The sequence below is a fragment of the Melospiza melodia genome, chromosome 18, assembly GCF_035770615.1.
Source record: "Melospiza melodia melodia isolate bMelMel2 chromosome 18, bMelMel2.pri, whole genome shotgun sequence".
Lineage (NCBI taxonomy): Eukaryota > Metazoa > Chordata > Aves > Passeriformes > Passerellidae > Melospiza > Melospiza melodia.
Genome location: NC_086211.1, coordinates 15,812,935 through 15,830,006, shown reverse-complemented (window position 1 = coordinate 15,830,006; position 17,072 = coordinate 15,812,935). Strand labels below are relative to the sequence as shown.

The 17,072-nt window shown below is 57.6% G+C and overlaps 1 protein-coding gene across 5 annotated transcripts in view; it reads right to left on the bottom strand.

Annotated features, from left to right (window-relative positions):
- Nucleotides 1–17,072, bottom strand: part of LOC134426367 (ankyrin repeat and fibronectin type-III domain-containing protein 1-like) — a 253,598-nt gene that overhangs the window by 38,919 nt on the left and 197,607 nt on the right. For 3 of the 5 annotated variants that reach the window (XM_063171332.1, XM_063171333.1, XM_063171334.1), the window contains one exon: nucleotides 3,904–4,032. In XM_063171332.1, the coding sequence (XP_063027402.1) occupies nucleotides 3,904–4,032 (129 nt within the window). Of the gene's footprint in view, nucleotides 1–3,903; nucleotides 4,033–10,652; nucleotides 10,902–17,072 lie in introns of those variants that run through there. The other 2 variants (XM_063171335.1, XM_063171336.1) reach the window with 2 other exon arrangements.

The window sequence follows — 17,072 nt, the reverse complement described above, 5'->3', positions numbered from 1 at the left end:
CCAAGGGTCAGGCAGGAACTGAGCTGCAGGCTGGGCTGAGCCTGTCACAGGAACTGAGACGCTGCTGCCAGCACAGCGTGGGCAGCCAAGGAGCACCACGAGATAAGGGCACGGGGGGAAGGAGGCAGGAATGCTGCATTTCTCCTGGCACCATGGGAATAGGCCATTCCAACCACGGATCACAGGGAGGCTGTCTGACAGGGAGAATGCCAGGAGCACGGAGAGGAAAAGCAGTGAGTAAGCAATGAAGAAGAAAACAAAGGGAAATCAGCGTGAACAAGTGGTGAGTATGGGAAAAGGAGCGTGGGGGGAAAGCAAACCCAGGAACAAACAGAAGGAAAACCAGAGCTAGAGCTAAAAAGGAAAAGGAAGGGACAAAAGGATTTCAGAAAGACAAACCTGCAGGGCTGAAAGTCCCAATGAGCAATGGAGCTGAGAGGATGCAAGAGAGAACAGAGGCTCCCTCTGTGAGCTCTGCTCACACAAGGGCAAACCAGGGATCACAGCCCTTCCATTGGACTGAACCTCACTGAAGAGGGAAGATAAATGTGGGGCACATCTCAGGTAACAGGCACTGGAGGAGGCCTCTGCTCACTCTAAGTGGGGAGAACAGGGATTGCTGGGGTTTTGACATTGCTGTAGGACATGGTGAGGACTCCATGGGAATCACCAGCTTTCATCTTCACCCCATCAGCAGAATGTGGTGAGCTTCAAGTCAAGAGTGCTTTAGTGTAGCCTTGTGCTATTTAGACTTGGGAGCTAGATTAGGACCAGAGATCACAGAAAGCAGAGCTGTAATAAACAAAATCCCAAATACTTCCTTGCCTAAGTTACTTTTGCCTCATTTGGAGCAGAAGCTGCCTTGGTGAGCCAGCACACACCATGGAGCAAAGAGGAGAAGGGAATCAGCAAACCTGGGCAAAACCTGACATGTGCAGCCCCCAGGTTTCTCCCAAAGACTGGGAAAGCTCCTCTCCAGCACCTCTGACAGCAGGACACCAGCACAGGGAGCCATGGGCTGAGGTGATCCAGCACATTCACAGGCCCGAACACTGGGGACTTTGTGGCGCTGGCTTTAAAAAAAATACCCTAAAAAAGGCCTAATAATGAAGTATTTATTTCAGCAAACAACGTATGAATGAAAGAAGTGTTTTCTCAATACTTCACTTTTTCTCTGCCTTCTCTCCCTTCCCCCAGCAATTTTGTTTTTAATAAGTGGAACTAACAGGGCTTCGCGGCTGCTGGCCGGGCTGGGAGCAGGGCCTGTTGCAGCACAGGGACACATGCCATGGCAATAGAGCTGCCTTGTGCCACCAGTGTCCCCTGAGCCAGGGACATGGGCTCTGATGGACACACACACTGCCTTGGGAGCACCCCTGGGCTGGGCAGCAGCAAAGGACATCCAGCCCCTTGCTTGTTGTGGCAGCAAGAACTGCATCTCCTCCTGGCCTGGGGCTCCTGGCACTGGAGAAGGGCCAAGGGGAGGTGAAGGATCTGTGTCCTGTCCTACCTGGCTGTGCTCGGGGCAGGAACACAGTGTTAGACTCCTTCACTTCTACCTCAGTTCCATCCACCCCTACCTGAGCATCTGAATAATGGGGAACACTGGAAAACTGGCTCAGCTTGCCCCGTGTGGGGATGGGTTGCACTGACAATGCCTTGGTGGGAATTTCAAGCAGGAAACTCTAATCCCTGTCCCAGACCCAGCTTTTCAAAGCAAAGAGCACGGATGATGTCATGCTTTTCTACCTCCTCCTTGGCAACAGGCAACAGCAGGTTGAGAAGCTGTCCTTTGCCTTCAAGCCTTGAGGTAAGGATGGGCAGGATTCTCAGAAGCTGCTGATTTGGGAAAACGTGGTCCATTGCTCTTCCATGGCACTGCTGCCCATGTGGGATGAGCTGAAGCCATCACACACAGGGTGGGTGCTCACCTCGGTGCAGAGGCAGGTGAAAGGATGCAGTGGGAACCCTGGGCTGTCAATACAGACAGATTTGATGGGGGTAGGTATTTGCTCTGAAAGACAAGTTAGATCTGTAGATTTGCCAGGATATGAGCCAAGTTTCCCAGCCAGGGCACTGAAGAGCAGCCTCACGTGCAGCCCAGGATGGTCTGAATGACTAACTGAGGGTGCTGATCCTGCTGTGATGAGCAGAGATCCCTGGTGGTGTACAGGGAACACAGAAAAGCTGTTTCACACCAAGGAAAAGGCCAGGTCACAGCTGCAGAGAAGGCTGGGACAGTCTCTGAATGCCTCTCTGAGGCCCTGAGATGGATGGGAGCAGGCAGCAGGCAGGGTCCTCAGCCCACTGCCACCCCTCACCACTGTGCCCCTCTGGGGTGACTCCTCCTCTGTGCCCTGCCAGCCCTGAGCTCCAGCAGCCTGAGCCACCCCATCCTGGCTGCCCTGGTGGTGTCTGATCCAGCCCAAGGTATCTCCAAGCCATGGAGAAAACCCCAGCACAGGGTGGGAGTCCTGCCTGGCTGTGCCTGTGTCCTGCAGGATGGGGACATCAGGGCTGTGTCCCTCAGCCCCAGGAGGGCCCACAGCACCTCCAAGGCAAAGGCAGCCCCTCCTCAGGCACAGCTCCTTCCCAGGCTGAATCCCTCCAAAAGAGCATCGTCTGCCACTGCCGCGAGTCCTCGCTGCACAAGGTGCTGTGCCAAATGCAAGACAGATGGTTTCCCCCAGGAAAACGCTGTGGAGTGGGGGAAATGTACCACAAATATCCCCCAACAGGGCTAAACTGGGACCCGGGGGCTTCAAAGACACATTTAGAGAGGAAAGAGATTTGCTGGCTTCTCATGCTCCTTTGTTATGAATAAAGACAAACTCTGATGGTTTTTAATGAGCTCTCTGTTGTTTCCCTATTTGCTACATTACAAATTCACATATTTGTCTCTTTGGGAGATTGAGAGTAATTGCAGACCAGGTTTCCTCATGGCATCCTCTTAGCAAAGGGAAGAAAGTTGTGTAAGTGGAGAGGAAAGCAGTCTGTCCTCAAATATCCTGAATTCTTTGGTTCATTAATATCTGGTGAGCTTTGATGCTCAAGGAACCTCAGATAAAGGAAGCCTTTGAGGAGGGTTCCACAGCCTCACACTGAAGTGCTAGAACACACAATAAATGCCAGAAAGATCTCCAAAAAAAGCAGGGAAATTGAAAACCAAATTCAACATTCTTGCAATTTCCAAGCACTTTTTTCTTTTTTTTTAAGTTTTACCCTCCTTTATCCATCTAAGGAAGCAGAAAGCAATGCAATTTCCAGGTCTTTTAAATATCCTTAGCAGGTCACCTCTAAGGAAGGGAAGGGAAGGGAAGGGAAGGGAAGGGAAGGGAAGGGAAGGGAAGGGAAGGGAAGGGAAGGGAAGGGAAGGGAAGGGAAGGGAAGGGAAGGGAAGGGAAGGGAAGGGAAGGGAAGGGAAGGGAAGGGAAGGGAAGGGAAGGGAAGGGAAGGGAAGGGAAGGGAAGGGAAGGGAAGGGAAGGGAAGGGAAGGGAAGGGAAGGGAAGGGAAGGGAAGGGAAGGGAAGGGAAGGGAAGGGAAGGGAAGGGAAGGGAAGGGAAGGGAAGGGAAGGGAAGGGAAGGGAAGGGAAGGGAAGGGAAGGGAAGGGAAGGGAAGGGAAGGGAAGGGAAGGGAAGGGAAGGGAAGGGGGCAGTGGTGGGTGTTGCAGAGGCTCTGTACTCCTGTGCAGACACTCCCTTTACCCACATGAGCTCTGACAGACCCTCAGCTGGGGGTTGGCCCTCGTTTGACACCTTGGAGGCCTCTGCAGCAGGTGCAGGGGTTTGGGGGGTCATTGTCCCATGGGACACCGCTGTGACCATGGCAGCAGCGGGAAAAGGGGACAGGAGGTGACTGGAGAGGCAGAAGCTTTGTCCCAGCCCTGTTCTGCAGCTCTTACCATTCAATGCTCAGAGACCTGGGCCGGAAGGCAGACAGCTCGGCCGAGCCATACTCAGCTTTCCTTCTCTTCTCCTGCTTCTGCTTCACCGACAAGCGGTGGGCAAACCTAGCGAGGCTGCTCTCCGACCTGGGGAGGGGAGAGGAGAGGTGTTAATGGCCCTGCAGCCCTGGGCACCCCGGGGCACAGCCAGGAGTGCTCAGTGCTGAAAGGAGGGGGCTCCCAGGGCAGGCACCAGCCCTGGGGGTGGCAGTGCAGGGGCAGCAGAGCAGCACGGTTGTATTGCTCAGCAGGCCAGGACCAGCACAGGCCCGTGTCAGCCAAACTGGAGCTGCAGCCTGGCAGGCTGAGAGAGCCAGGCCCTGCTCCCTGTGCAGCCAAATCACCTCCCCAGGCTGTGCATTCCTCCCCAAGCTCCAACAGGTGACAGCCAGCACCGAGAAACAGCCAGGGACAGTCAGTGGGGAGAAGCAAAGCATCTGAATCAAAGGCCACACGCTCCTTCAGAGAAACCCTGGAGCCCCTGTGGCCTCCCAAGCACCAGAACAGCTTCCCTGAGCAGGGCTGACATGGAAATCAGCCCACATCAGAGAGGTTCTGGAGACAGAAACAGAAACGTGTGGGAGCAAATGGATTCAACTGCAGGACCTGTCTGTGCTGACAAAGCCCCTTCCCCGCAGGTGGGCGGCACTGCCAGCCCCAGGCACCTGGGAAAGGCACATCCACAGGCTCTGGAGCTGCTGCACATCCCAGCCCATGCCAGCCCTGTGCAGGGAGAGCTGCTGGCCCAGGGCACACCTGCCCTGTGTCCAAGCCCATGGCACAGGGCTCACAGGCTGAGACAGGCTGGGAAGGCACCTGCCCCACAGAAACCCTCAGCCCTCTGCCTCCCCCTGGCACACAGAGCCCCAGAGCCCTCGTGCCAAGAGTGGCACCCCCAGAGCCCCCCACGCCGAGGGTGGCAACCCCAGAGCCCCCCATGCCGAGGGTGGCACCCCCAGAGCCCCCGTGCCAATGGTGGCACCCCCAGAGCCCAGGCTGGGCACGGGGCACAGCCTGTCCCTGCTGCCAGCCCAGAGCAAGGCAGGACAAGCCCAGGGAGCTGGGACACCAGACTTGGGCACACGACCAGGCACGGGGCTGAGTGCCAGCCCTGCCACACACACTGACACAGGCACTGCCTCCCGTCCATCCGTGTGCCAGCACAACCTGCTCCCACCGCTCAGCCAGCCTGGGCCGGGCATGGAAGGGACAGGAGGGATTTGACAGAGGTGCCAGGGGATGAAGGACAGGGCTGGGGGGAACTTTGAACCTACACACACTGCTAAAGCAAATCCCCTCTCTCCTCTCCTCTCCTCTCCTCTCCTCTCCTCTCCTCTCCTCTCCTCTCCTCTCCTCTCCTCTCCTCTCCTCTCCTCTCCTCTCCTCTCCTCTCCTCTCCTCTCCTCTCCTCTCCTCTCCTCTCCTCTCCTCTCCTCTCCTCTCCTCTCCTCTCCTCTCCTCTCCTCTCCTCTCCTCTCCTCTCCTCTCCTCTCCTCTCCTCTCCTCTCCTCTCCTCTCCTCTCCTCTCCTCTCCTCTCCTCTCCTCTCCTCACAGAATACCTCCGAAGAAAGAGAAAAAGAGAAGCTGTTTCTCAGAACTGAGAGCTCCCTGCCTTTCCTCACAGTAATTAGGACAGCCCCGACCAGCTAACAGTTTTTTCCCTGATACATTTTAAACACAGACATCTTCAATTCATTAACTGGTTATTGATTTATTTTTCAGCTTATGAATTGCTGTTGCTGGGGATGGTGTGGAGACAGCTTTCTGGAGAGGGCTCTTGTCTCTCCAGTCCCTGCCAGCAAAGAGCTGTTCAGACCTTCCAGGGCAATTCTTTACATTCTTGAGAAAAAATCCTACTTTGATGTAAAGGATGAGGTTTGCCTTAAAAGAAACCCAACAAGAAACCCAAACCCTAACTTCCCCCACTCACAGCCGGAGGAAGAGGATGAAGAGGAGTGATCCTGGTGCCCACAGAGCAGAGCCAGGCACCAGCCCCATCCCCACCTCCTCACTCCCCTTTCATCTGGTGTCAGAGCTCACTGGGATGGAGCAGATCCCATTTGGGGAGGGGTGAGAGGTGGGCACAGCCAGCCAAGGCTCTGCAGCAGCCCCAGGCACGGCATGGACACCAGGATGAGCAGGGCTGGCCCAGCAATGGGGCTGGCAGCGGGAGCAGGGGCTGCTGGCTCCCTACAGCACCTCCCCAGTGGCATTTGGCTGCTCCTGACCCTTCCCACCTGCCCAGAGGAGCTCCTGGCAGCCTGCAGGGATCAGGGTGTTTATGTGGGGCCTGCCTGCAGAATCCTGCCCTCCCTGCTGTGCTGAGCCCACCTCCAGCACTCTCCCTGCAGGATTCCAGCCACCCTCCCACCCTGCAGGGAGAGGGGCTGGGAAAGCCTCGCTGCCCTGCACAGGTGCAGGAATGCAGCCCCTGCCACAAGTGCCTCTGTGGGGCTGCTACAGGGCCCTGGCAATGACCACCACGGGGACAATCACACACCCAGGGGCTTTACCTGGATCTACCCACCTGCCCAAGCACGGCAGGAGCCGCCACTGCATCCTTCAGATTGGATAAAACCAAAGAAGAGCTGGTGGGCGAAAACAGGGCCACGTGCCCCATGTCATCAGGGTTAAGGATGAAGGATGGTCAGTCCTGGGGGCAGGGTGGGCTGGTGGGGCTGGAGAAGCCACCAGGGTGCTCAGGAACATGAGGCCTTGCTGTGACTCCCCAGTCATGGCATCAAGGGAAGGCACAGGGACACGGGCCATAGATGCTCTCCAGCCCAGAGCAGGGGGTACCCAGACCTGCCTGAGGCAGGACAGACAAGCCAGTCCATGTGTGGGTCAGAAGCTGACCAAGAACCTTGGGGTGCTGACTGCACCCCCAGACCTGCTGGCCACCACCTCCAGCTGCTACAGGCCAGGTACAGGAATGGCTGGGACAGCTCTGACAGCCCAACACCTCGTCTGAGAGCTGCCAGCAACTCCTCCAGCCATGAACCAGCCTCCCTCACCTCCGCCAGACCCCAGAGCTCCAGCAGAAGCATCACTAATTAGAAGCCAGGAGCACATTACAGATCATCTGGCAATTGATACAGAGCTGCTTTACATAAACCGTGCTGCAGAAGGGAATGAATCATACCTGCTCTGCCAGGGCCCTGCTGGGGGCAGCTCCCAGCCCCTGTGCTGAGCTGCCCCTGTCCCCTGGGCTCAGAGGGCTCCCAGGATGCTGTGCCCAGGGCTGGGGGCTCCCAGGATGGTGTGCCCAGGGCTGGGATGCTCCCAGGATGCTGTGCCCAGGGCTGGGGGCTCCCAGGATGGTGTGCCCAGGGCTGGGATGCTCCCAGGATGCTGTGCCCAGGGCTGGGATGCTCCCAGGATGCTGTGCCCAGGGATGCTCCCAGGATGCTGTGCCCAGGGCTGGGGGCTCCCAGGATGCTGTGCCCAGGGCTGGGGGCTCCCAGGATGCTGTGCCCAGGGATGCTCCCAGGATGCTGTGCCCAGGGCTGGGATGCTCCCAGGATGCTGTGCCCAGGGATGCTCCCAGGATGCTGTGCCCAGGGCTGGGATGCTCCCAGGATGCTGTGCCCAGGGATGCTCCCAGGATGCTGTGCCCAGGGCTGGAATGCTCCCAGGATGCTGTGCCCAGGGATGCTCCCAGGATGCTGTGCCCAGGGCTGGGGGCTCCCAGGATGGTGTGCCCAGGGCTGGGATGCTCCCAGGATGCTGTGCCCAGGGCTGGGGGCTCCCAGGATGCTGTGCCCAGGGCTGAGGGCTCCCAGGATGCTGTGCCCAGGGCTGGGGGCTCCCAGGATGCTGTGCCCAGGGATGCTCCCAGGATGCTGTGCCCAGGGCTGGGATGCTCCCAGGATGCTGTGCCCAGGGATGCTCCCAGGATGCTGTGCCCAGGGCTGGGATGCTCCCAGGATGCTGTGCCCAGGGCTGGGGGCTCTCAGGATGCTGTGCCCAGGGCTGGGGGCTCCCAGGATGCTGTGCCCAGGGATGCTCCCAGGATGCTGTGCCCAGGGCTGGGGGCTCCCACAGCTCTGGTACTGTGCGGGGGCAGTGGGGGTGAGCCCCCAGCACAGGGAGGGCGATGCTGTGAGACCACAGTGTTACTGCCCAAGTGCTTTCCAAACATTCACAGATGTCCGTGTCCCTTAAGAAGGATCAGCATTAGGGATGTTAAGGCAGAAGCAGGGAAACTGAGGCACGGAGAGGGCACACAGGTGAGACAGACTCCCTGTGGCTGTCAGCATCCTTCCCCTTGTGCTTATCTGATGGGCAAGATTTGGGTGCCTTCCCCCATCAGGACCACACACTCAGCCCCACAAGGGCTGCTCTGGGGAACAGGCAGCCCCAGGTGCCACTGTCATCCTGAGCCAGCTTCATGGCAGCCACAGGATGGGCACAAGGGCAGCCCTGCCCCTGCACAGCACTGCCCCAGGTCCAGCCGGGCTCACCTGCCCAGCCTGCCTCAGAGGCAGCACCTCTGCAGCAGCTCAGCACTGGAGCAGCAGGGCTGGCACTCAGGGCTGGCACACTGGGCACAGCTGGCACCTGCCAAGGCAGTCCCCACACACCCAGGGGACACGTGGGAAAAGCCATCAATTGGAACATCAACTGCAGCACCGGGAAGAATTGTCTCCTGACAACCAGAGAAGGTTGTTCAGCTACTGTGCTGTATCATAAATCACACCTCTATGACTTTGCCATCTGTCAGCCAGATTACACGTGTTCAGAGTCCCATGTCAGCATTTAAGTCAGAACACGGCATCTTTTTCCAGAAATAATTATCAGTGCTGAAGGCTCTTGCAGCAATATCCGTCCTCGGCCCTTCTCTCCAAAGCTCTGGACAGCAGAGAGCTGGCGTTCCCAGAACAGCAGGACAGCCACTGCACAGCCTGGTGTGACATTGTCCCCTAAGCCCACTGCTTCAGGCACAGGGAGGGGCAGGGTCTGGCATGGCAAACTCCCTCCTGGCACCAGCCATGGCACCCAGCACCCTGAACAGAGCAGGCAGGGACAGGCAGAGGCAGAGGGACTGTGCTGTCCCCAGCCTGGGGTGTGCTGAGAGCCTGGGAGAGTCCCAGCAGGATGAGCAGAGTACCCAGAGCAGCACCTGCATGCCAGCCTGGCCACGGGGAAGGGTGCAGCTAAGCCCAGGGCACAGCTCCCAGTGTGTGACACAGCCCATATCCATCCCTTCACCCCACGCGTTTCCTGGAAGTCCAACCCCACAGGAGTGACTGCCAAAGCCCCCAGCCTGCCGAGGCACTGGGGAAGGTGGGCAGGGCACGGACATGGAGGGCTGGCAGCCTGTCCCCATCCTGCCTGTGCCTCCAGCAGCTCGCTGAGCCGGCCCCGGCCCCGGCACCCAGCGCACAAATCCCTCAGCTGCCCCGGGATGAGGACAAGGGGCTGAAGCAGCGTCCTCCGCCCCCTCGCTGGCCGGGCAGGCGGATGAGCAGTGACATTGCCCAAAGCTCAGTACAGAAATATACAGGCACCGGCTCCATCCTCCAGCTTCACCCGCCACACACAGGCGTGGATCCGGCCGGGGCTCGCAGTCACCACCGCATTCCCCACACCACAGCTGGGAAGTGATGACAAGCACAATCCTGATCCCTGGGCTCCGCATCCCTCCCTCCCTCCCTCCCTCCCCTGTGGTGATCCACTAGAGCCTTTTGGCAGTTTGCAGCCGCCGGGGTGAACATGTGCCCGCAGGAGCCCAGGTACCTCAGCTGGCACCTGCAGCACTCTGCCACGGCTGGAGGGCAGGGACACCAGGGGCTGTTCAGGCAGGGACACCAGGGGCCGTGCAGGGACACCAGGGGCCATGCAGGCACAACTGCACCAAGCCACGGGTGAGGGACGGCCGAGGTCACGAGAGAGCTGGTCCCAGGCACAGGATGACCAGCACAGGATGACCAGCACCAGCAACACCTCTGCCCCACCAACCCACCCAGCCAAAGCCTCAGCACCACATGAGTATCAGCCATCCATCCCACAAGATAGCACATCCAGGCAGGAAAACCTCCCACTTGTTGCATGCACACTCCTTATCCTGAGACTCGGGAGCCAGCACGTGCCTGTGGCTCTGAACTAACCCAGATGTGGGCAGGCAGCTCCCAGCCTCTACCACCAGCACAGGCAACAGTCCTGGGACGAGCCACAGGCAGCCCAGGCAAACAAGCAGCGTTTCAGCTGGTCCTCATCCCTGGGGAGCAGCCCCTGCACAAAGAGCTTTGAGCTGGGCTCACCCCCAGCAGATCCTGGCTGCAGCTGGGCTGGGGAAGGGCGGCTGTGCCCGGGGTGAGCAGTGCTGGGGGCACAGAGCCCTGCACTCCCTGACGGCAGGGCTCGGCTGCTGTCAGCAGCTTATTTGCACAGGTACAGTCAGGATCAAATAGAAGGAAAATAACCAAAGCTGGAAAGGTTCTTCCCAAGCAAGGAGCAGTCTGTTGGGAGAGAGAGGGTTTGGAAGCCCTCACGGCCACGAGCGCACAGTCAGTGCTGGCTGTGCACAGCGCTCTGGCGAGCCCCGCTGCCGGTGGCACCCTTCCCACTGACCACGGTCCCGGGCACGAGAGTGCCTCCAAAGCAGCAGCCAGGGCCAGGAGCCAGTGAGCCATGCCCAGCTGTGCCCTGCAGGGACAGGGACAGGGACAGATGCCCACGAGCCGCGCCAGCGATGCTCACTCACCTGCACAGCCTCTGCTCCCTTTTCTCTTGGTGCTCGGCTCACCCACTGCCAGAGCAGCAGCTCATCCCGGGGCGTCTCTTCGGGAGAGTCCCCGTCCCCTCTGTGCACACTCCCATCCTGAGCGGGGTCCCTGCTCCCATCTGCGTCGCCTGACCTCCTCAGCTGCCACCTCCGCTTCCCTCACCCATCACCTCAGGTTTCTCGTTTGCTCTGTGCTTGGCTCTTTTTTTCTTTTATTTTTTTTTCCTCCCAATCTTGTTTCTATAGAAACGAGATTAGCAGAGGGGGAAATAAAACAGCCCCATGTGACTCAGATTCCGACACTGAAGAATCTCCTGGTTGTGCCTGCTGTGGCTTTACATAACCAGGAGCCTGTGCAGGCTCAGATGGGGGTACCGGGCTGGGACGAGGGACACAGGGCCCAGCCAAGGGGAACCAGGCTCAGGTGAGCGGGATCAGGCTCAGGTGAGGAGCACCAGGCTCAGCTGTGGAGGAACTACAGGCAGAAGGCAGCGATGCCTCACCTCCACTTGCTTTGGGTTTGCTGTGACACCCCTGATGCAATGCAAGGTCACCAAACACTGCATGGCCCTGCCTCACTACCCGTTCCCATTGAGAAGGGCAGAAAGCAGAAGCAGGAACGGTGAAAACTGCTCTGAGTCTCACCAAAATCTCTGGGGTCCCCAGGTGAGCTTTGGAGGAGGAAGCCCCAAGACCCCCCATGCTGCCAGGCTGCTCTGCCCCTGCCCTCAGCAGAGGGAAAGCACTTTGGGCCACTGGTGTCCAACCTTCAGGGACTCATGGGTGACCAGGCAGGCAGTCTGCTGAGCTGCAGACAGACACATATTCCACTCTGCTGACATTCCTCCTGCTCAATCTCCCAAACCTGTGAGCAGTGCCCATGACTGGGGCACACAAACCACAAACTGAACTCTTCCATCACTGTTTTGGGGACTGACACAGGATGCTGCCCACAGGGACTCCCCAAGCCCAAACCTTAGCTCCAGGTGAGCTGGGAAGTGCTGAGGATCCTGCCTGAGGACCCCCATGTGTTTCCTTAGCTTGGGGACAGATGATGATTGCACGTGACCAGTGCTGCGTGCCAGGGTCACCCACCCAGAGCTTGTGCTGATGAACTCCTTCGTGTGTATGGCACACTGCACTTCTGCTGCACCCCACTCAGCCCCCACTCCCCAGGTACTGCCCAGGACTGAAAAACAGGCAGCATGCCCTTTTACTTGGGTACTTTTTATAGTGATAGGACAAGGAGAAACAATTTTAAAGTAAAAGAGGAGAGATTTAGATTAGATGTTTGGAAGAAATTATTTGCTTATAGTGTGGTGAGGCCCTGGCACAGGGTGCCCAGAGAAGCTGTGGCTGCCCCTGGATCCTTGGAAGCGTCCAAGGCCAGGCTGGATGGGGGCTTGGAGCAAGCTGGGACAGTGGGAGGTGTCCCTGCCCACAGTACAGGAGTGGAACAAGATTATCATGAAGGCCCCTTCCAACCCAAACCATTCCAAGATTTCTAGGATTCTGTGAAATGGGAATCTAGGATGATGTCCACCAGAACACAGCAGTGAGGTGCCTTCCCCATGGAACAGCATGGAGTTCAGCTGGGCTAGCAAAGCAGCAGAACATCTCTGGAGGTTCGGCTCCTACCCAAAGGATGGAGCATTGGCTTAGCCAGTTCCTCCAAGTCTCTGGTTTTCCTTTGGGATTTCAGTGTCCCACTTCTCAGGCTGACTCAGCCATGATTAGCTGGTGAGCTCTGCTGCTGTGACAGCCCCAGGCCTGCCTGCAGGATATGACATTAGGAAACCTCTGCTCCCCCAGGGCACACTGGTGTTCAAGGGGGTCTCAGTTCCCTCCCTGACAAGCTCAGGGCAGATCAGACAGAATGTCAGAGCAACTGTGGGCAGCCATACTGAGAGCAAGTGATGAATTCGGGCACATCCAGTCAACCAAACTTCTCCATGAGCTGTCCCAGAGGGCTGGGGATGTGATGAGCAGGTTGGGTGGTGCTGCAGAGAAGGAGCTGCAGAGAAGGTTCATGCAGTGCTGAGGGGCTGAGCTGTGTGAGGGCCTGGCTCACCCACTGCTGAGGACACAGCTGCACACCCAAAGCACCCTGTGTGGTGGGACAGAGCTGGGATGCCTGTTCTGGCCCAGCAGGGAGGGTGCTCAAGGGCAGCACAGCTGGGCAGCAGCAGCCTGAGGCTTCCCAAGGCCAGGGAGAGGGACCCCGGGGGTGCTGCAGATGGGGAAAGAGTGACAGGACTTGCATGAGAGGGTAAGGAAAGAATGTAGAGGGCTCATCAGAAGGGAACAAGGAGAGATGTCTGACAGCCCTAGGATATGAGGCTGCAGCTCTAGACAAGTTGATCCTGAGACTCCAAACCATTCCTCCCCCTACCACAGCTCACCTCAACATGAGCCATTGTTCTGATTACCCTAAAACAGTAAAGAAAAGATGGGTCAGAGTGCAAGCCCCTGAAAACCACAGCCCAGGGCAGCCCCTTTCACTGGCCCAACACAGCCATGTTCACCAGGGAGTTGGGGAAGGGATTTTATAACAACAAAAGTCTCAGTGGTCACTGACATTTGCCAGATATTGGGAGCCATAATCAGTGCTTAAAGCCTGTCAGTGAGCACTGCTGTGCCAAGCCTGACTCTTCACAAGCCAAGCAGATGCAGGCACCCGGACTGATGCTGGGCTGGGTTCCCTAGAAAGGACCAAGCTGGGCTCTGCAGGTCCTGGCTCTGCAGCCAGAAGCTGGGCAGAGCAGATGGGATCCTCTATTTAAAGTGTGATAACAGGGTCACAGAAACGTCTGCCAGCAAAAGGACTTGGATACCTTGATCTAATTATAACTGGCATTATCAGGCTGCATTACAATTAGCAAGTCAGTGGCCAGTCTCTATTTCTGGTCTGCAACATGAGGCAGGTCGGTATTCCAAGGAAGAAGGAGAAGGGAAGCAGGGGGAGCAGGACGGAGATACCTCACAGTGTGTTAAATAAGCAGCACAGCTGCTTCCGAGCGCTGCAGACAGGCAGGTTTTATTTGGAGGGGCTTTATATGGAAAGCCAAGGAGAGAAACACAAGCCATCCCTTCAGCACAGCCTCCATCAGCCACCTGCGAGCAGCTCCTGCCCCCAGAGCCGCTCCTTCCCCTGCTGCTGAGGGCTGTCCTCACCCTCCAGGGGAGCTCAGGGTCCCACCAGACCTGGGGTCCTGTGCCTCAGAGCAAACCCTGGCCCAGCTTGTCATGGACTTGTTAACGTGGGAAAGTCCTCTCAGATCATCCAGTCTGACCATACCCCAGAACTGCCAAGGCAATCACTGAGACATACCCCCACATCCACACAACTTTTAAATCCTTCTGGGGATGGTGATGCCACCCCTGCCCTGGGGCAGCCTCTTCCAATGCCTGAGCACCCTTCCAATGCAAAAGCACCCTTCCATTTCTTCCAGTGAAGAAATTTTCCTTAACATCCAAACTTTTCTAAGCTATTTAGAAGCCAAATTGAAGCAGCATCCAGGAGGGAGCCCAACCACACATCCTATTTGAACCCCAAAGCCTATTCCCACCAGCCCTGTTCAGTGTTCAGCACCAGACCAGTCACTTAAGGACGGCTGACAGCAGCCAGAATCCCTGGAAATGGCTGGCATTTAAGAACATCTTTTTGTTTTCTTTGAAAACCAGAGTTTTTTCAAACTTAGAGCATTTGATGCAAAGTATATGATGCTAATCCCAGCAGAAGGAACCATCTGATGAGTCCCAAATTAAAATGTTCCTTTGTTTTGGCTTTCAAACATTGCATTTTAATACTAATGCACAATCAGAATGGAAAGTAAATTTGCATGTCCTTCCCCTAAAAATTGTCTCTCAAAACAATAATTTTACTCATTTGCATTTTGACAATAACAACTGTCCCCTCTCTGACCAACATCTGTGCTGTGACAGAGATGCTGGGCACATGTGCCACAGCCTGGTGAGTCATCCTGCACCCCAGCCAGCCTGTGCCACTGGGGAGACTGGCCCTGCATCAGTATCATCTCCCCCCTGAGCCCACCCTTCCAGCTGGAAACCCACCCACAGGAGCCATCCCAAAGGGGCACAGCAAGGAGGCAGCAGGATGTGCTGCTGAGAGCCCAGGAGCAGGGATGTGGTCTGAAAAGGGGCTACAGGGCCTTGCAAGAGGGGGATCCTGGAGACTATGTAAGACAGTCAGGAAGTTTCCTCTCTCTCCAGATTCCAAGCAATATTTAGGCTGGGATCTGTATACCTGTGCCATTGTCACATTCAGATCCCGTTGTTGCCATGTGGTGCTGTAAAACAGCTGAAAACCAGAGAAGGGTTTGGGGGTGCTGCTGGCTGAGAGCTGGACCTGCCCCGGCCATGGGCACTCAGAGCCCCCCTGGGCTGGGCAGCAGGGCAGGGGCATTCTGTCCCCTCAGCTGAGACCCCACCTGCAGAGCTGCCCCAGCCTGGAGCTGCTGCAGTGAACCCAGAGGAGGTCCAAGAGATGCCCCAAGGGCTGGAGCCCCTCTGCTCTGAGCCAGGCTGGGGTGTTCAGTCCCAAGAAAAGACAGCTCCAGGGAGAGCTCAGAGCCCCCTCCAGGGCTTAAAGGGGCTCCAGGAGAGCTGGAGAGGGGCTGGGGACAAGGATGGAGGGACAGGACACAGGGAATGGCTCCCACTGCCAGAGAACAGGGATGGATGGGATATTGGGAAGGAATTGTGAAGGTGGTGAGGCCCTGGCACAGGGTGCCCAGAGCAGCTGTGGCTGCCCGTGGATCCCTGGCAGTGCCCAAGGCCAGGCTGAACGTGGCTTGGAGCAAGCTGGGACACTGGGAGGTGTCCCTGCCATGGCAGGGTGGGGAACTGGATGGGCTTTAGGGTCCTTTTCAATGCAAACCATTCCATGATCCTATGATTGTACATAACAAAGATCCTTTTCTGACCCCCAACCATGAACCAGATCATCGACAAGGACCATTTCATGACTGGCACATACCGGTGTGCTTCACTCTCAAAATTAACAGTCTAGTTTAAACCCCAAAATCCATCCATATACAGACAACAAATAAATAAAACCTACAAAATAACATGGTCAAAAATTCCTTTCCTTGGGCACAATTCCCATCACTTTGCTTGTTTTTAAGAATTCTATCATTTCCCTCTGAGATTGTTTTTAATGAAGATATCTATCACTCCTTCCTGAGCAGCAGGACGGAGCACTCGGGCTCTTCCAAGCAGGCTGTGTGAGCCTGATGGATTGTCCATGTGCCAAGTCAGAGGAACGTGCAGACTTGCTCCTGTCTTGCCAGGAGCCAGGTTTTCAGAATTCCCCTACTACCAATTACAGCTTTTATCCTAATTAAAAAGATAGCAGGGAAAACAAAGAAAAGGACGAAATCCAACGAATGTTTTTGTTCATGTTCCCTCAGCAAGGATGGGTGAGGAGGTTCCTGAGGGGTTCAGTCCTCTTGGGACCTTCACCCCTCTCCATTCCTGCCAGCTGAGCCCACACATGGAGAGGCAGCAGCACGCCATGCTGGCAGCCCTGCCAAGCTGAGCCGTGCCCAGCTGTGCCAAGCCGTGCCATGCCGTGCCGAGCCGAGCCGTGCCCGGCCCCGCCGTGCCCAGCCGAGCTGAGCCGTGCCATACTGTGCTGTGCCGTGCCGTGCCGTGCCCAGCCCCGCCGTGCCCAGCCGAGCTGTGCCGAGCCGAGCCGTGCTGTGCCGAGCCGAGCCCAGCCCGTGCCCGCAGCCTGCCCTCCCTGCGCGGGGACAGCCCGGGGCTGTGCCATTGTTTAGTCTGAGCGCAGCCCTGGCGCTGGAGCCGCCTCTTGTTTTCCATGGCCGCGCGTCCCACGGCGCTGAGGAATGGAAAAGCTTTGTTATTGTGGGCTGCCGGGAGCCGGGCCCGGCCAGCAGCGGCTGCGGGGATGTGCTGGGGGCCAGGGGGATGTGCTGAGGGCCAGCCGGGATGTGCTGAGGACCAGGGGGATGTGCTGAGGGGCAGCTGTGATGTGCTGAGGGCCAGGGGGATGCGGTGAGGGCCAGGGGGATGTGCTGAGGCCAGGGGGATGTGCTGAGGGCCAGCGGGGATGTGCTGAGGGCCAGGGGGATGTGCTGAGGGCCAGCCGGGATGTGCTGAGGGCCAGGGGGATGTGCTGAGGGCCAGGGGGGATGTGCTGAGGCCAGGGGGATGCGGTGAGGGCCAGGGGGATGTGCTGAGGGCCAGGGGGATGTGCTGAGGGGCAGCCGGGATGTGCTGAGGGGCAGCCGGGATGTGCTGAGGCCAGGGGGATGTGCTGAGGGCCAGCCGGGATGTGCTGAGGGGCAGCCGGGATGTGCTGAGGCCAGGGGGATGTGCTGAGGGCCAACGGGGATGTGCTGAGGGCCAGCTGGG